At 40.3% G+C, this 16,627-nt stretch overlaps 1 protein-coding gene across 3 annotated transcripts in view; it reads right to left on the bottom strand.

Moving 5' to 3' along the window:
* The window catches only part of LOC121629186 (uncharacterized protein C18orf63-like), a 32,408-nt gene extending 16,132 nt beyond the window's left edge, over positions 1–16,276 (bottom strand). For 2 of the 3 annotated variants that reach the window (XM_041968787.1, XM_041968789.1), the window contains exons 1-5: positions 15,709–16,276; positions 12,665–12,806; positions 12,502–12,580; positions 6,596–6,652; positions 5,050–5,161 (exon numbers count right to left, since the gene is read on the bottom strand). In XM_041968787.1, the coding sequence (XP_041824721.1) occupies positions 5,050–5,161; positions 6,596–6,652; positions 12,502–12,580; positions 12,665–12,795 (379 nt within the window). In that variant the 5' untranslated portion in view covers positions 12,796–12,806; positions 15,709–16,276. The remainder of the gene's footprint in view (positions 1–5,049; positions 5,162–6,595; positions 6,653–12,501; positions 12,581–12,664; positions 12,807–15,708) is intronic. The other variant, XM_041968788.1, reaches the window with a different exon arrangement.
* Between the last annotated feature and the right edge of the window lie 351 nt (positions 16,277–16,627).

Genomic DNA, 16,627 nt, shown 5'->3' with positions numbered 1-16,627 from the left:
CCCAGGATCGATCCTTGGGGAATAATATTTATAAACTAGCTTACACTATTACCCGAGAATCCCACAATGAACAGCTTTCCTTCAATAATTCATGATCCACAACTTGAAAGTTTTACACAGAGAAAAAAAGCGTTGGTCAGTGAAGCTTGTTTTCTAAAGTCATCAAAATTGTTTACTTTCTTTTAACATTTTTGCAGTTGTGCTACACATTGTCCTGAATCGTACTTTCTGGTAAGCTGCGGATCGCATTTAAAGTCTTTTATTTGTTTAATAAAAAGACATTCACAAATCTTGTCTAAAGCGGACTGTTTGAGCACGGGCCTGGAATTATTTAAATCAGTATCTGTATTTAATCACATATCAGTTTAACTTATTTAAAAGGTGGATGCTCCTAAAGAAACAACTCAAACCATACTGACTCGGGTCTATCTGGAAGTTTTCACCTTTGCACTGCGAACACATTCAGCAGAAAAACTGATTTCATGTCAAATCTGGCAACGTGGCACCTTCACACAGGATTGTGTGTTTTAAACGTCTCTGAAACAAGCGGGAAATAAGGTTTTATTTCATCTCACTGCTTTGTCCTATGGAAGCCCATTTCCGTCACTCTGATGAAAAAAAAAAACATAGTATCTCATAATTATGACTTAAGTATCTCATAATAATGAGATACTATCTCATTATTATGAGATAGTATTTCATTATTATGAGATACTATCTCATAATTATGACTTAGTATCTCATAATTATGAGATACTATCTCATTATTATGAGATACTATCTCATAATTATGACTTAGTATCTCATAATTATGAGATACTATCTCATTATTATGAGATACTATCTCATAATAATGAGATACTTAAGTCATAATTATGAGATAGTATCTCATTATTATGAGATACTATCTTATAATAATGAGATAGTTAAGTCATAATTGTTACAACCAGCCTTACGGTTATAACAAAACAACGCCGAACAACCAAGAAAACCAATTATAATTATTTATTAAACCAAAACTTAAGACAAAATAATATAATCATGAAGTGTGATTGTCTGCAATATCAGTAATGTCAGGGCGTGCTTGGTTGTGTGTACAAATATAATGAGTGCAGTGTTGTATGATGTAGAACTAAACCAAACACAATAACGAGGTGCAACGGCGCTGGTCCGGCCTGGGAGCGGAGCAAAGAAAGAAGCTACCAGGCCGATTGTAGGCGGGTCTTATATAGCTACGCCCCGCCGAATACTCCAGCTGCACCTGCACACAAACATAATTAACAAAGCCACAAAAGAAGAAGGGGTCGTAACATAATCATGAGATAGCATCTCTGTAGCAAACCACTTTTGCTTTGCTAATTTTTTGGCCACAAGGTGGCAGCCTGCATGGTTAAAAAGGTTGAAGTTTAAGAAAGTTAATTAAGCTATTTTTTTATCGCATCTTTTGGACTGAGGTATAAAATACAGTTCATGATTTGGGTTTATCATAAGAAAATGTAATTCATGTGTTCTATATACAGATCGCTTAGTTGAAGCTTATGATTATAATCAGCTTTATTTTGAAGATCGCTTACTACTTCCGGTCGGCACTGTGCCTTCCGGTAACAACTTCCGGTAATAACGGCGGGTAGAAAACTCGAAGGAGACACGGAACAAGCTAACAGTTCACGGAGAAAAGGAAAACGGTTAAAGTGTAACGGTGAATTACTTATTATGAGATAGTATCTCATAATAATGAGATACTATCTCGTAATTATGACTTAAGTATCTCATTATTATGAGATAGTATCTCATAATAATGAGATAGTATCTCATAATTATGACTTAACTATCTCATTATTATGAGATAGTATCTCATAATAATGAGATAGTATCTCATAATTAATAAATAATGAGATAGTATCTCATTATTATGAGATACTTAAGTCATAATTATGAGATACTATGTTTTTTTTTTCATCAGAGTGACGGAAATGGGCTTCCATAGTCCTGCACCAACTACAACCTGTTTTATTTTTTACTTTCACTTTGTGCAGCTATAACAGAGCTGCTTTCCCATCTTGGATTTAGGAGGAAGGGCCACATCTTAATTCATAAATTTGTAAACAGTAAACTCAAATGTCGGCCTATCTTATTACAATACTGACATAATTTAAGCTATTGAGAGTTTAGCCATAATTAAAAAATAAAAAAAAAATAAAACAAGTAAACTCATTGGCCATCTGTCAAACAAAAATAAAAAATGTTCCATAAAAACGATTCCCAGTTCAAGCCAAAGGACACTGCTAAAAGCACATTAAGCACTAACTAATAAGTGAGTCCTAAATCCAGCACCAAGAAAGCTAAAAGTCAATCAACTATTCCAGTCCTTAAACATCAAGACCTGTTTCTGGACAGAAACAATTCCCACTTACTCAGTACAAACTCCACATAGGCAGAGATTAAAAACCCAAAGATAGCCCTTAAATCGAGACCCCTGTCCAACCTAACAAGTCACGTCTCAAGTCTTAACATCAAAGATTTAACCCCGACGATTCAAGACTGAATGAAGCCTCAAATTAAAGACTCCTGTCAAAACTAATAAATCCAATCAAGCTTTAGTCCAAAGTCCTATTTTATGACTCAAGATTTACAATTCTCAACTCTGGCCCAACATCAGACTCAAAACTGACACCAACAACTTGTAATTAGTCTACAACCCCAATTCAACTCAAGGTTTGGCTCAGGTCACTTAAGTTCAAGTCCAGGTTCATTTACAGAAGTTTTTTTATTATTTAGCTAAAGTCAAGTTTTGAGGCATGCCGTGGAATTTATCCTGAAATGTTAAAGGTGTTAAAGCTTCTTCTTATCCAACAGAAAAACAGTCAGAGCTCAGACTGAAGATGCTCATTTACCTTAGGGCCTGAGTCAGAAAAACAGCTGTTTGTTTCTATGGCAACAATATCTTGACAGTATACAGAGGCTACAACTTTAACCCTTGTTTATGACAAACAAGCTTCACTCCAGATTTCATAATTTATTTGCCAGTTTATGTGACACGTTTTCCATGAAGAACAGATGGAGGTCCTCATCTAGGCAACAGCTGTGTCACAATTAAATCTGACAGCTGTAATGCTGGCGGGAGGTCAGCGTATGACGCAGTCCATCAGAAGCAGTCGCATAGTGAATATCATAGTCTTGTACAGGTGATGCTGATAGAAAGCGTCCAGTTCCAGGTCTGTTTAAGGTTTAACAGAGACAGTTTTCTAGCAGGATGATCAGCCCTGCAGAACGTCTGTGTTTCTGCCCCCTGCAGGACAAAATGCTGCTCATTTTCATTCACCTTAAACTGAGCCTGGTCTCCATCACACTGTTGATATTGTTGCACCAGCGGTTATTGTTAGTTAATAATCCACTTCCTCACTGCTGTCAGACTTCATGACAGATCGACTCCCCAAGAACCAGTTTATTTTCTTTTCAACATTTTCATAATGGGAAAAAAGTGAACAAATGATCTGGTTCTCCGATATAGACTCAGAGTCCTGAAATGTGCTGTATTGAACACACACATACAACACACATCCATACACATTTATCTCATACGGTCCAAGGTGAAGGCTTGAGTGTCGCAACACTCAGATGTGACTTTGACCAAACACACACAAACACACATGCAGCACAACCTTGATTCTGATAAACGGCAAACATCCTGACTGGAAGAGGCGATTACAGGTTGGACTTTGCTGTAAAATTGACATAAATCAGCAAAATCACTCAGAAAGATTAAAACAGTTCAAATCTGTAATCTGAGATTCATATAGAGCTGACATTACTCTGACTCATTAGTTCATTCTAATTCTAATATATTTATACTATATTCTGGATCAGGGATGGGCAACTTTGATAATCAAGAGGGCCAAAGAAATTCTACACTCACTGCCTGAGGGCCAGATTGTGATCGTGTAGGTCACTGAAACCCCAATCGCTCAATTTTAATTACAAAACTAATGTAATGAAAAACAGACAATTTATCAGTTACCAATTTTTTATTAAACCCATTTTTTTCAGCATATTCAAATGTGTTGCACACTTCGAAGTGCGGATTCGTCGGCCACATACGTCATCGCGGTGCGCGAAGTACTGTCCCAATTCACAGAATTTGAAGGACCCTCCGAATCCACCCTTCGAATCCGCACTTCGTTTGGCCTCAAACGAAGGATGCTGGTGATGCATCCTTGGCGGCCTCTTTTCTCCCATAATTCGTTGCGCACAGGACGGTGGCGAATCAGCAACCTCAGAAGAGTCGTATTAAGTTTAAATAAAGTTTTATTTTAAAAAAAAGTTCGTTTTTTTAACTACACTTTAGTATAAACGTTACAAAACCAAGTATATTTAAAGCATGTTTGTTAAATGGTGACATTAAAATTCGGTAATATTTGATATTCAGTTACTTTTAAGGGGTTAATGAACTGTGTACCGGATGGAAAACAACAAAGCCTCAAACCGTTTTTTTTTTTTTTTGTTTGTTTTTTTTTTAAACTGTCGGTGTTGCCTCTCTGTTCAGCGTCTGCTGACGTTTCCTACAAGTAATTTCTGAGGTTTAAGTGATTAAACGTCCTGTGTTGTTGCTATGGGAAATTCTTGTAGACTAGGTAGGCTGTCCCATTTCACGAACGTTAAGCAGACTTCGAAGTGTGTAGACTACGGAGGACACTCTGCAGCCTACGTAGTCTGCGCACTTCGAAGTGTGCAGACCCTGAATTGGGACACAGCTAGTATGTAAGTATTGACCTCTTGTGTTTAGGGGGAGCGCCCTCTGGCGGTTGGTAGTGTAATTACAAGTGGGAAAGGATTAATGGCCCGCTTACAGCTGTACATACGGTATGCTTCCTATGCTTGTGAAATCAGTTTATTTTACATTAGGAAATTGACTTGCGAGCCATACTGAATGAGGATGCGGGCCGGATGCGGCCCGCGGGCCGCCAGTTGCCCATCTCTGTTCTGGATATTCAAGTCCTACATGGTCTTTTTTAAAATATTTCTGAAGTGTGTGTGTGAACTGTAACACACCAGCAATGAGGTAGAGTCCTGCTTTGTTCCAGCTGGGAGACAATCTGGTGATCAGAGAATACGAGAGACAGCGCTGCAGGTCACCTGGAAACACACTCTGTGGAGAGGCCAGCTACACAAACACACACAAAATACAGATTTAGTAAAAGTTGAAAGGTTTGTAAAGATATCAGCAGTCAGTAAACAACTACTGTAGTGAACATACTGTTTACAGCAATAAAGGGAACAGTTAACACATTTTAGACGTTGATGAGAGAAATTTTCCAGTTGAAAATCATTATTCATTACATAGTTGAATAAGTTGAGCACAAAATAACATAAGAATCATCAATGGAAAGCAAAATCATTAACCCATGGAGGTCTGGATTCAGAATCATACTCAAAATAAAGATGGAAAGATAAGTTCAAATGCTGACCCAACTTTTGTGGAAATTCCACAAGACAATTCAAAATGAGCTTCAGTAGTGTGTGTGTGGCCTCCAGATGCTTTTATGCACTCCCTACAACACGTCTGGTTTCCTGATGTGACGACAGATGTTCTCCTGAAGGATCTCCTCCCAGACCTGAATCACGGCATCAGTCAATCCCTGGACAGTCTGTGGTGCAAAGTGGCAGCAGTGGATGAAATAAGACGTGTCTCAGAGGTGTTGGACTTGGGCAGGTCCATAGCATCAATGCCTTTGTCATGCAGTAACTGCAGACACAGTCCAGCCAGACCAGGTCAAGCACTGTCAGCATCAGAAGGAACCCCAGACTATCACTAACCCTTTGCCAAACCAGTCATTCTGGAGGATGTTGCAGGCAGCATAACATCTCCGGACTCTCATGTCTGTCACATGTGCTCAATGTGTACCTGCTCACATCCACTTGTGGACGTCAGGCCTTCATTCCACCCCCATGGAGTCTGATTTTGACAGTTTGAGCAGAAACATGCACATTAGTGGCCTGGAGGTAATTTGTTAGGGCTCTGGCAGTACTCCTCTAGTTCCTTATTGCACAAAGCAGCAGATAGCGGTCCTGCTAGTGGGTCCTTGTCCTCCTACAGCTCCCCCACATCTCCTGGTATACTGGCCTGTCTCCTGGTATCTCTTCCATGCTCTTATGCTGGGACACAGTAAACCTTCTTGCCACAGCGAGCATTGATGTACCATCCTGGATGAGCTGCACTAGCTGAACAACTTCTGTGTTGCAGACACCACCTGATGTTACCTCTGGTGGTGAGGGATCTGGCAAAATGCAAACGTGACCAAAAAATCCCAAAAGGATGAAGACAGGAAAATGGTCTGTGGCCACAACCTGAAGACGATTCCTTTATAGGGGTTGTCCTGCTTATTGCCTCTTATTTCCACCTGTTGTCTGTTCCATTTGTACAATGGATGATCAAACTGATTCACGGTCAGTATAACTTCCTAAATGGACAGGTTAATAACCCAGAAGTGCAACTAAGTTTGAGTTACATGGTAATGATTATGTGCTCCTTTTATTTTTTCTAGGCAGAGTAGCTTTAGCAAAGCTATCCAACTATCTACTGGTCCCTGCATCCTACCTGCAGACGGTTTCTCTGTGTGAACGCCTGGATTATGCCTCTGTGAAAAAACGGGATCTGTGGAACAATAAGAATACACGGATGAAGAAGTTATTAGTGCAAAGCATTCAAAAAGTTGGCAATGCACATAATAAAGTTAACAAACTTAAAGGAAAACTTTCAAAGGTTTTTTATGCTGCAACAGGTTAGTTTTATAAGAACAAACCTGCCATATTTTATAAAGAACAAGGCAACAAAGTGAATGACAATATTCCTCCAGGAGCAACTAATCTATGTTAATATAAGAAAACTAAAAATTATTAGGAATTAGGAAGTAGTCCCCAAAGACGTGTACATCAAAACTGTCCATGTCCATAGATGTGATCGACATATGGAGGGAGGAGAACTTTTCAGTCAAGCTGCAGTTTCTCTTGTTTCATGTACAAACATAAAAAAGAACAAAACTACATCTCAGACACTCCAGGCCTCATTTAGCATGTTAACTGTTAAAGTTCACAACAGCCCAATTATAAAAGACTGAACAAGTATGGCTTGTTTGGAGGGGTTACAGGAAAAAGGAGAACATGACAGTATGGCTTCTCCAAGCTGCACTGAACAAACCACAAGACTTCTGGAAGAACGTCCTTTTTACAGATCAGACCAAAATGATAATGTTTGGTGATAATACATAAAAACCAACAGGACCTGGACACCTTGCGCCCATCGACTTGACCATGAACTCCTCTGTATACAGTACTTATGTATTCTAGAGTTAAATGTCAGGCCATCTGATGGACAATTATCCCAAACACAGCAGCAGATCTACAACAGAAGGAAAAAAAATTAAGGTATTGACATGCTCCAGTGAAAGTCCAGACCTGAACCTGACTGAAATGCTTTGGTGGGACCTTTAGACAACGGTGCTGAAATCAACACTGCAAATCCAAACGAACTGAAACAGAGTTGTAAAAAAATAAAAATAAAAAAAATTTTAAAAGTGGACGATGGAGATAGAGTGACAGTGACATGACGAGATGTCATGATCTGTGGGTTAATGTTAAGGTTTCTACTGTAGTCTGTTTAGTTTCTGGTTTTGTTGTCTGGATCTTTTGTCATGTTTCCTGCTTTATTTTGTCAGTTTATTCCTTCATTTATGCTGTTCTGTTCACTTCCTGATCATCACACCTGCTTTCTTTTGCTGACTGTCTCACCTGCTGCTCATTTTGTGATTAGTTCTCTGTGTATATCGACTCTTGGTTTTCAGATGACTCTTGCTGGGTAATGTTCATGTTCATAAAGTGTTGACTTTATCATCTCATGGGGTTGCTTATTTCTTCTTTGACTCAGTATTTAATAAATATTTTCTCGAGCCTCTGTTACTGTTTATTTCTCCGTGTTTAAATAAGTGTTTTTAAATGAGACAGTAGGAGAAAAAGGGAATAATGATTGTGTTGCTGTATAGGTGATGATTTGGTCCTGAGTTTTGCTGAATCATGCAATTAACTGGAATTACTTTTAATACTGAGACACTTCTCGGAAAGACATCAGTGGTCAGATATGTGACCGCTACTCCAAGTGGTTCACGCTGCTCATGTAGGAGTGGAAATCCACCTGGTGTCACTCTCCTGAATGAATTTGTATAATGGCCTCTCTCTCTCTACACTTATCAGTGGGATTATTCATTCCTGTCTAACCATATAAAGCCCACATCTAGCCTATTTGTCTGTGTGAAAGGATGTGTTGTGTATGTATGTGAATGTATTGAGCCTACGTTTTTGTCACTGTGAATATATAAATGTATAAAAACTATGTGTAATCTAATTTAAGATCATCTGTCTGTTTTCTAAATGAAATGATGAATGTTCACTAGAAAAATCTCCCCTCTATGATTTACGACTATTTCTACTGAAACACAGATTAATCAGCACCTTTGAATTTCCTGGGAGCAGCTCGACACGCACAGACGATGTAATGAGGCCTCGGTTGGTGTGGTCTGAAGCAACAAACTCAAACAGTGCTCACACCATCTCTGGTTCATAAGATCGAGGCAGAGTCAAGCAGACGGGCTGGAGAATGATTGACTGTCGGTTGCAGTTTGTTTACACCAATCAAACGTAGTAACAGTGCTTTAAAAACACCAATTTGCATATTAACAGGAGCAGAAACAAAGCAGGATTCATCATGTAGGATTATAAACCCAACTGCTATCACCCATCCACACAGAAGGAAGTTCTAGCTTTCCAAGATTTACTATGTTTTCATCTGCTCAGCCGTGGGGAAGCTGGTCTAAAGCAGCATATTTATCCAATGCAATGCTTAGATTTCTCTAGAAGGATCTATGGCACCCTGTAGCTGAACTTATTTAAGGTATCTAATGTGAAATCACATCTAACTGAAAGTAATTGGACGTGTCAGGTCTTTGCACAGCTTTAGCCATTTTGGTTTGTTTGGCTACTTAAGCTTTCAAAAGTCAACAATTTCTTCTCCCACTCTGACATTTAAACATCCAAGAAAAGAAACCCTGGAATAAAAACCACTGCTTTCATTCAGCAGTATGAATGAGAGCAGAGACCGAGGTGTTTATGCTGCACAGGCTAAAAATGAGGGCTGAAAGGAAACTATCTTCCTGTCTGTGTGTGTGTATACAGAGGGAATGCTAAGAATTCAGATGACCTGTTATGGCTGCGTGCGGGAGCATGGAGAGCGTCGACACGCAAACACGTATGTAAGACAAAAGGAAACTACTGCATGTCTTTGGCTGTCAGGAGTCGAATCAGCTGTAAGTCGAATCAGTGGACGTTTTAAATGATAAGCTGGCACTGAAACAAATAAAGGTTTACAAAGTAGTTTTCAGTTGGTTTAACAGCTGATCCAACAGAACAAACACATTTAACTACCAGCTGTCACAGCTTCCAAATCTCACTAAATTAGATGTTAAAATTCATAAAGAATTGCTGCCTTTATGACGTGCAGCGGCTATCTGCTGGGATCAAACACATCCATGGTATTTTCTCAGAAAGTCTTGTTAGCGTACAATAAGATGTCTCCATCCAGGTCCTCTCCCCCCTCCCTCTCACCAGCTGTGCGAGAGCGGATGATGAAGCGAGTGTGGGAAATAAAAACCCAGCGCAAATCCAATTTAAACATATTTGAGGATCAGATAGAGAAGAATCGTGGCCGGAAGCATTTTCTAACTCAAAGAGAGGATCGTACTAACGCAGATGAAAGGTGATAGGAAATATGTCTGAGGCGAGTGGATTTGTAAAACTGTGTTTGCTGCAGGTTTAAATCTGGATCAGGTGCCGTGTAACATGTAAATTAATCATGTTTATTGCTACTTGCTAACTGCAATGTCTTACATTATGATTTTAATTTAAAAGGGATTAATCATTCAACCCTGCTTTTCACGGTCAAATCTGTTCCACTTTTGGTTTCCCAAACGTTGAAGTTGGCCTTTTTAACATGGGAGTCTATGGGGATTTGCTCTGTTTTGGAGCCAGCCCCTAGTGGATGAGAGGTGAACTGCAGTTCTTTGCAATTCTGCATAGGCTTCACATTTTGCAGGCGGAGGTTGCCGCTTGGATAGATGACGATATTAATCACTGTTCTTTGAACCTCTCAAGTTGTTTAAATTCCATATTAAATGTTTTACATAAATAGCCTTATCTCGTCTTTCCATTTTACTCACTTTAAAAGTGACCATGTGACTATATTAACATTAGTCTGACCACATAATAACTGCAATATATTTTTGTTAATTAGTTGTTTCTACTGAGTTAGGTGAAAGTGAACTCCACTAACCTGGTAACCACTATGCTGAATAAAGATACTTTCATAACATAAAATCTAATAAAAGAGACTAATATTTTCACATTAAAATAATATCTTTATAATTATATCTGAACAAAAGTAATCTGAGTGGACGTTGAGAAATGTGGCAGGAGGTGAAAGTAAAAAATAAATATCTTCCATGAGGGAAGGTAGCTTATAAAGTCCATTTGATCATCGTCGTGTAGGTCTCTCAAACACTCTTTGTCTCTCTGCTGCATGCAGATGTACTCGAGTTAGACTTTTTTTTCTTAAACATAAAATATGTTGCAACTTATTGCATATGTTTTACTTTTGCAATATTAAGGTCTTTATTTATTTTAGAAACAATGAAAATACAGTTATTTGATTTTAATATTATCTTATTACATGATGGGAGCAGCGTGAGTGCAGAATTTATTTATTTCTTTTTGACACACTTTGAGACGAGACTTCAATAAGCTGGACAGTTATCCTGGACCAGCACTAGTTACCATGGTAACTCAGCCGGGACTCATTTAAACCCCGTTGATGGAATGTAGCTCTCACTTTGATAAGCAAGACTTACTGAAATAAGCGAGGCTTTCCCTTAATCCTGCTTCATGGAATACTGCTAAGGTGTTGGTTTGTTTCCAAACAGAGATGAAACAAGGAAGATGAAGATTTGCTAACATGCCCGTAATGAACTGCAGCCATCAACTGGCTCCGTCAACTTGAATAAAACAAAGACTCAGGTTCTGGCACCGACACTAGAAACATGGTTTTACTTCTTCTGAGCTGATGTGAAGATAAAGAACTGTTGAAAACCCAGATGTTGACATGACAAGGACAAAAAAGTCAGGGTTTGAATGACAGCTTGTCCGCGAAACTTTCCGTAAATCTGATCTTTCAGAAATGATTACAATCTGCTGCACAACTCAGGAAGTCTCTTTTCCACTTTTCTTCTGCTGCTTGTCATGCTTTTGAAGGCATGTAGCGTGTGAGCAGAGCATGGTGGCGTGCAGAGCCTGGTGTGTGCGTGCAGCATTTCCATGGCGATTAGAGCTCGTTCATTCTGTCAAGTTTACAATGTCTGAGCTAATCAGGTTACACAAACACACACACCAACAAAGAATCAGGGTCAGTGTGTCGCTGCTGGACAGAAATTCATGTTAACCCATGTTAATAGAAGTTGCTGCTCAGATGTGGTATTAACACGAGTCCTGAATGAATTCTGGATCAGGAGACAAGCAGAAGAAAATTCCTGAACCTAACAACAAGCAGTATAGGGATTGTGTTAATGTGCAAACCAGAAAAACAACATCCACTGCAGATTAAACAATCTAGGGACATCCAGGGTGTGTGTTTACTCTGAACACAAAGCTGCCTTGGATGGAAGTTAAGCCTTGATGATGTTGCTCCACACATGAACATGAATGTTGGACCTCTACATTTCCAGTCTCAAGAATGTCATATACCTGAGCTGGCATGATGCACTCCCTTTCCCTCAAGTTGATTTAGTTGCAGAAGCGCTTCCAGAAGAACAGAGACAAAAGACTTTGGACAGCTAAAGATCATGCTGTTGCAACTGTAATGAGTACCCGGACATCCCAGCTGACATCTCATCATGCTGCAGCCACGAGGTTCATTTTATCAGCAATGACGTTTCCATTCAAAGTGCTTCTATTATGAATGAACTGATCAGTTTACTTTGTACAGAGAGAGTTTAAACGTGTCTTAATGAGACCTTTTATGTGAGCATGCTCAGAGTCTCAGGAAGAAAACCTTAAAAACACCAGCTGAAAGTGTGGTTCTAGCTCCTGTTACGTCTGTTTTAAAGCATCAACAGATGGTAACATGCTGGAGTGACTGATGCAGCTCGAAGTGAGCAAACACTGTTGTCCAGAAAATGAGTGAAAAAGCAGCCAATGTCTGAAGAAAAACTTAGAGACAAAATAGAAACTGGAGAACTATTGATGAGGACCACTTTAAAAGATTACAACAAAGTCAACATAAAGAAATGCATGAAGGTAAATATGGGCCAAAATACACGATTTGAAATTGTTGTAAACAATGTGAGAACTTTTGTAACAAAAACTTGGATGTTCAGGACTGGATGTGTATAAACTTGTGTTTCTTACGGCCATGACTGCTGTGATATCAGAGAAAGAGTCCAGACCGGGACAGGCCAGGATGTCAGAGTACAGCAGCACCAGCTCTCTGAGAGGAAACAGAAACGCAGCGAGTCAAGGCACAACTTCACCTGTTAAAACTCCAGATGTGGACAGCGCTGCTAACCCTCACCTGCAGGTCTTCATCTGTTTGCTCCTCAGTTCCTCGTCTTCTTCCTCCTGCAGAGTCAGGGTGACGCAGACCAGCTTTTTCAGGTCTGGAAGGCTGAGGAAAAACAGCGATTTCTGGACGCCTCCGCTCATCCTATACACAGTTCCACAAAAACAACCCAGAATATTTTTTCTGAAATATATACTTTGTTATCAGATGCTGATATTTATTGAGTTGTAGCTTCCTGGAAATATTAGATGACAACGGCAACATGTTTTCATAATGAGAGGGTAGAACCACGGCAAATTGAGTAACTGAATCCTATCTGAAAGACAGGGACTACTTTGTTTTCAAAGATGACATGCAGACTACCCAAAGCTCTATTCTGGGGCCACTATTATTCAATATCTACATGCTACTACCAGCTCAGATCATAAAATCCAACAAAACATCTGCTCAAAACGATGCTGACGTCATTCAGCTGTGTATTACGGTCTCACCAGGGGACTCTGGTCCCATAAAAAGCTTAAATGAGTGCTTCGGTCAAATTAGTTTCTGGATGAGCCAGAATTTTCTTCATCTATATAAAAATAAATCAGAAACCGTAGTGTTTGGAAACAAAAATAAGCATCTAACAATTAGTGTCGAGCTTCAATCAGCAATGTTTAAAGCAAATCAAGACAGGTGTCATGGTGGTGCCTCTGAGCAAATTTTAACAGTCATATTAAATCAATAAACAGATCAGCCCATTATCACCTGAATACTGTATCTAGAATAAGCGACCAGTGGCTTAGGATGATTTAAAAAGGCTTAATTTGTTTCCAGTAGCCTTACTACTGTAATGGAGTTTTACAGATCTCTAAAAATCACAATGAAAACTGAAACTAATCCAGAATGCTGCTGCTTGTGTCTTCACACAGACCAAAACAAGAGAACATATCACGCGGGAGGCTTGATTTTAACATTTAGGAGAATCTGCACTTAGTTTTCTGCTTCTAAAATCAGAAAATCTTAAGTCTGCTCCAAACTTTAGCTCTTTTGAATTGTGTCTGATGAGTTGGAATTGCTTCCTTTCTCTTATAAAGAATGGTTAAATGTTAAAAAAGGAAAGCACTGCAGCCATCTTCCTGAGACTTTAGAGGGTTATATTTACTCTTATCATGGCTTCCAACTAGATACTTCCAGGTCATATTAAGATATTAATAAGATTACTTCAGTGGACCTACAGAAACTGGTTAAACCATAAGAGAAATTACATTTTGATGTGTTGCTTTTACAGGCTGGGATTGGTTCCTTTCTCTTACATATACTGAAGATTTCTTCCAATCCCCTCCAAAGACAAAAGTAAATTACTACATAAACACTATACTTACATTGTAGAGTTTCAACTAGTATTTGTATGTTTATCTGCACCTATTTAACCTTGAACTGCTTACAAACAACACCTGGGGGGCATGGCATGCGGTGCATGGCGGGCTCATTGCAGGCTCAATTTTAATTGCACACAACACACACTACATAAACAGTCAGGAGCGGAGAGGGAGAGGGTATTGGGGACCTCTCACACCCCTGCTCCCCCTGTGTGTGGCTGGGGGCTGGGGGGGAGTGGTTGCCCTGGGGCCTGTGGGGGTTGGGTCAAGGGGGGGTGCTTGGGGCTCGCTGTCCGCTGGTCCGCCTGGGGTGTCCCCCACGGGGGATGGTGGGTGGGTTGTGTGTGGCGTGGCTGTGTGGTGGTGGGTGGTTGTGGGTGCGGCGCGGGGGAGGGTGTGAGTGTGGGGTTATGTGGGGTGCAGATTTGAGTAGGTGGGGAGTGGGGGGAGGGGGCCGATAGCACCCTGGTTCCCGGGGTGTGCGGCTGGAACATCGGGGTGTGTGCTGGCCTGCGCCGGGTGGCTGTCTGGGGGGGCCTGGTCCTCCTAGGCATGTTGCGGGCCCTCTGCCTTTGGGGGGTGGGGCGGCTGCCTCTGGGCTCCTGGGGCCCTGGGCCCTTCGCTTGGGCTGCCCTGGGTGGCCGGTCCCTGGCGGGGCCGGAGGCTGCTGATCTTGGCCCACTGGGGCCTGTGCCCCGGGACTGTGGGGGGCTCTTGCTGGGGCTCTCCTCTGCCGCCCTTCGGGTGGGGCTGGAGTCGTCTTTGTTGTGGGGTGGCTTGGGTTGGTGCTCCGGGTCTGCTGCCGAGGGCCCGGCCCAGGCCCTGGTCTGCCTCTGGCCTCCGTGGAGGCATGGTCGCATTTGCATGATCTCACTCACCACTCTTCATCACTGATCACTCCTTGTTCCTCATGCTCTGCATGCTGACACAGTCACTGAGTTGTCTAGTGGGTTTTAATACTAAGCGATAATTATTAATTTTTTTTTTTTTTTGTGTATTTTTCCTGTGAGTTAGTATCCGGTCGCTGTTATGTCTTTTTGGTTTGGTTATTATTTAAAAACTCTTAATGACTGGCAGCCCTGTTTTTTCTGTGTGTGTGTTTCTGTTTTTGTAAAAGTTGTAGGAAATTTTCTGGTGTGTTCATGTACAGGTGTAACAGTTTGTTGTCTGGTGATGGTGTGGATTGAAGGGTCGTTTCCTTCTGTCTGTGATCTTTTTGTCTTTCTTCTTTCCCTTTTGCTCTTTTCGCTATTTTCCATCTTTTTCTGTCCCCTCCGGTCAGGTCCAGCAAGATTACATAGATTCCGTGATTCAAAGTAAATAAATTAATAAATGAATCAGATTATCAAGAGGAGCCTTACCCATAGGCCTCCCCTTGGCAGAGCAAATTTGTTCAGCACGATACAGCAAACAGATTATCATTTTGCTTGCTATGATGCTGGACAGGACAAGTTAAAAAAAAACAAAAAACCTTGAACTGCTTAAAATTAATGAAAACAAGAAGTTACTGAAAAATATCACAAAGTTTGTTACATAGTCTGAATGATCATTAATTGCTGATAGTGATTTATATATATATTTTTTAAATATCAGTGTAAGATTCAGTCTTGTAATAAATGTTAGACTATTTTATCACATTACAATCTCACCATAAAAGCATTATGGTGAGAGTGTAATGTGGTAAGTTTCACTCACCTCTTTGTGTATCCTCAAAGCTAATTTAGTATTAGCAAACAAGAAGCTAGCAACCGCTCAAAACTGACTTAGCTAATAAAACTAACTGATTTTGTTTTGTAACTGGTTTTACTTTGTTAACATTGGTAACCAAGTCTTGCTTATATATTAAAACTAATGTGTATTACTGTTTATTTTCTGGGAGAAAGAAAATTCAAAGCGACATATACAGGAATATGAAATATTTGTCGCTCTGGTCAAAGATGGATGACGTGAAGAGCTCCCACACACAAAAAAGAAAATTTCCCGAGAAAAATCTAGTCACAGTGTGAGGCAAAACCAAAAACTATACAAATCATGGACGTCCTCATCCTTTTTTTTACATTATCTGATTGAGAAGATCATCTAATTTCTTATATACTAATAAATAAATCTAAACTAGTTGTCTTAGTTAGAAATGTTCCGCTCATTAAGTCATTATTTTCTGCACCGCAGTAACACACTACGCAAATAGACCATCTTTGACTTAGAGCTGGGCTGTTTTCCCGCCGGAGAAAGTTGCTGCAGTAAACGAGCATTTTCCTCTACAAAGGGCCAACTCTTATCAACAGTTTAACAAGTTGTACCAGTCGACAGGAAGCTGGAATTAAAACAGGACCCCGCCTACCCACTGAAATACACACAGTGGCCCACTGGCAGGGTCATGAAACACTCATTTCGTGAGATACGTGAGACAACCCTCTCCTCTTGCGTGAGAAGGTACTTTCCTTGAAAATTGTTGAACTACAATGAACTTTGGCCTCGTCCTCGCTTCATGGTCCTTAGCAATGATTGACAGGGAGACGGGACCAATGAGAGAGTCTCTAAGGTATGTTTGAGGAAGTTAACAGCCAGTAGCAGCACAAGAAGGCTGTTAGGGCGGGATCATTGGTCGTGCCCA

Source organism: Melanotaenia boesemani, chromosome 18 (assembly GCF_017639745.1).
Source record: "Melanotaenia boesemani isolate fMelBoe1 chromosome 18, fMelBoe1.pri, whole genome shotgun sequence".
NCBI lineage: Eukaryota > Metazoa > Chordata > Actinopteri > Atheriniformes > Melanotaeniidae > Melanotaenia > Melanotaenia boesemani.
This window is presented reverse-complemented; position numbering and strand designations above follow the sequence as displayed.